Genomic DNA, 646 nt, shown 5'->3' with positions numbered 1-646 from the left:
GCAGGTGGTATTTTCGCAGGAGATGGGGAGCTAGACAGAAATGAGAAAAATTTTGGGCATGTGTACGATAAAAGCAACGCTCAGGAGAAACTTGCAGAGATGGAGAATCTGGAGTTGGATGAGGCAGAAGCTAGTGCGAGCCAAGGACGAGAAATCCTAGAGAGTGTGGTGGCATAACATTTTGCCCCGGTGATTCTATCTATTAATTATAAAGATCTGATGAAGTGCATTCTGTGGAATTGCCGGAGGGCAAATAAACCCCAATTTCGAAGATCGATTAGATATTTGGTGAAGAAGTTCAAGACAGATATCCTTGCTGTTTTTGAAACTCATGCTGGTGGAGAAGCGGCAGGCCAGATTTGTCGTGGTCTAGGGTTTGAGAACTCGTTTCGGGTGGATGCGTGTGGCCAGAGTGGAGGTTTATAGCTGTTATGGAGGGAGGAGATTGGAAAGCTTGAGGTGGTCAAGTCGTCGGATCAGTTTATACATGCTCGAATCGGGAATGGAGCAGAGGTGATTAATCTGATTGTTGTGTATGCGGCTCCTTCACCGAGCCGTAGAAGTGGTAATTCGGAGGGTCCGGTGTTCGTTGGGGGAGACTTTAATACAATAGTGAGGATAGATGAAAGGAGTGGTGGGAATGGGA

The 646-nt window shown here is 46.6% G+C and overlaps 1 protein-coding gene across 1 annotated transcript in view; it reads left to right on the top strand.

Annotated features, from left to right (window-relative positions):
• Window positions 1–177, top strand: part of LOC106297708 — a 1,217-nt gene extending 1,040 nt beyond the window's left edge. Inside the window, exon 2 of the mRNA XM_013733900.1 lies at window positions 5–177. Coding sequence (XP_013589354.1) covers window positions 5–177 — 173 coding nt within the window. The remainder of the gene's footprint in view (window positions 1–4) is intronic.
• Window positions 178–646: the final 469 nt, after the last annotated feature.

The sequence above is a fragment of the Brassica oleracea genome, chromosome C6 (genome assembly GCF_000695525.1).
Source record: "Brassica oleracea var. oleracea cultivar TO1000 chromosome C6, BOL, whole genome shotgun sequence".
Taxonomy (NCBI): Eukaryota; Viridiplantae; Streptophyta; class Magnoliopsida; order Brassicales; family Brassicaceae; genus Brassica; species Brassica oleracea.
The sequence above is the reverse complement of the archived record's forward strand: the minus strand, read 5'-3'. Positions and strand labels throughout refer to the sequence as shown.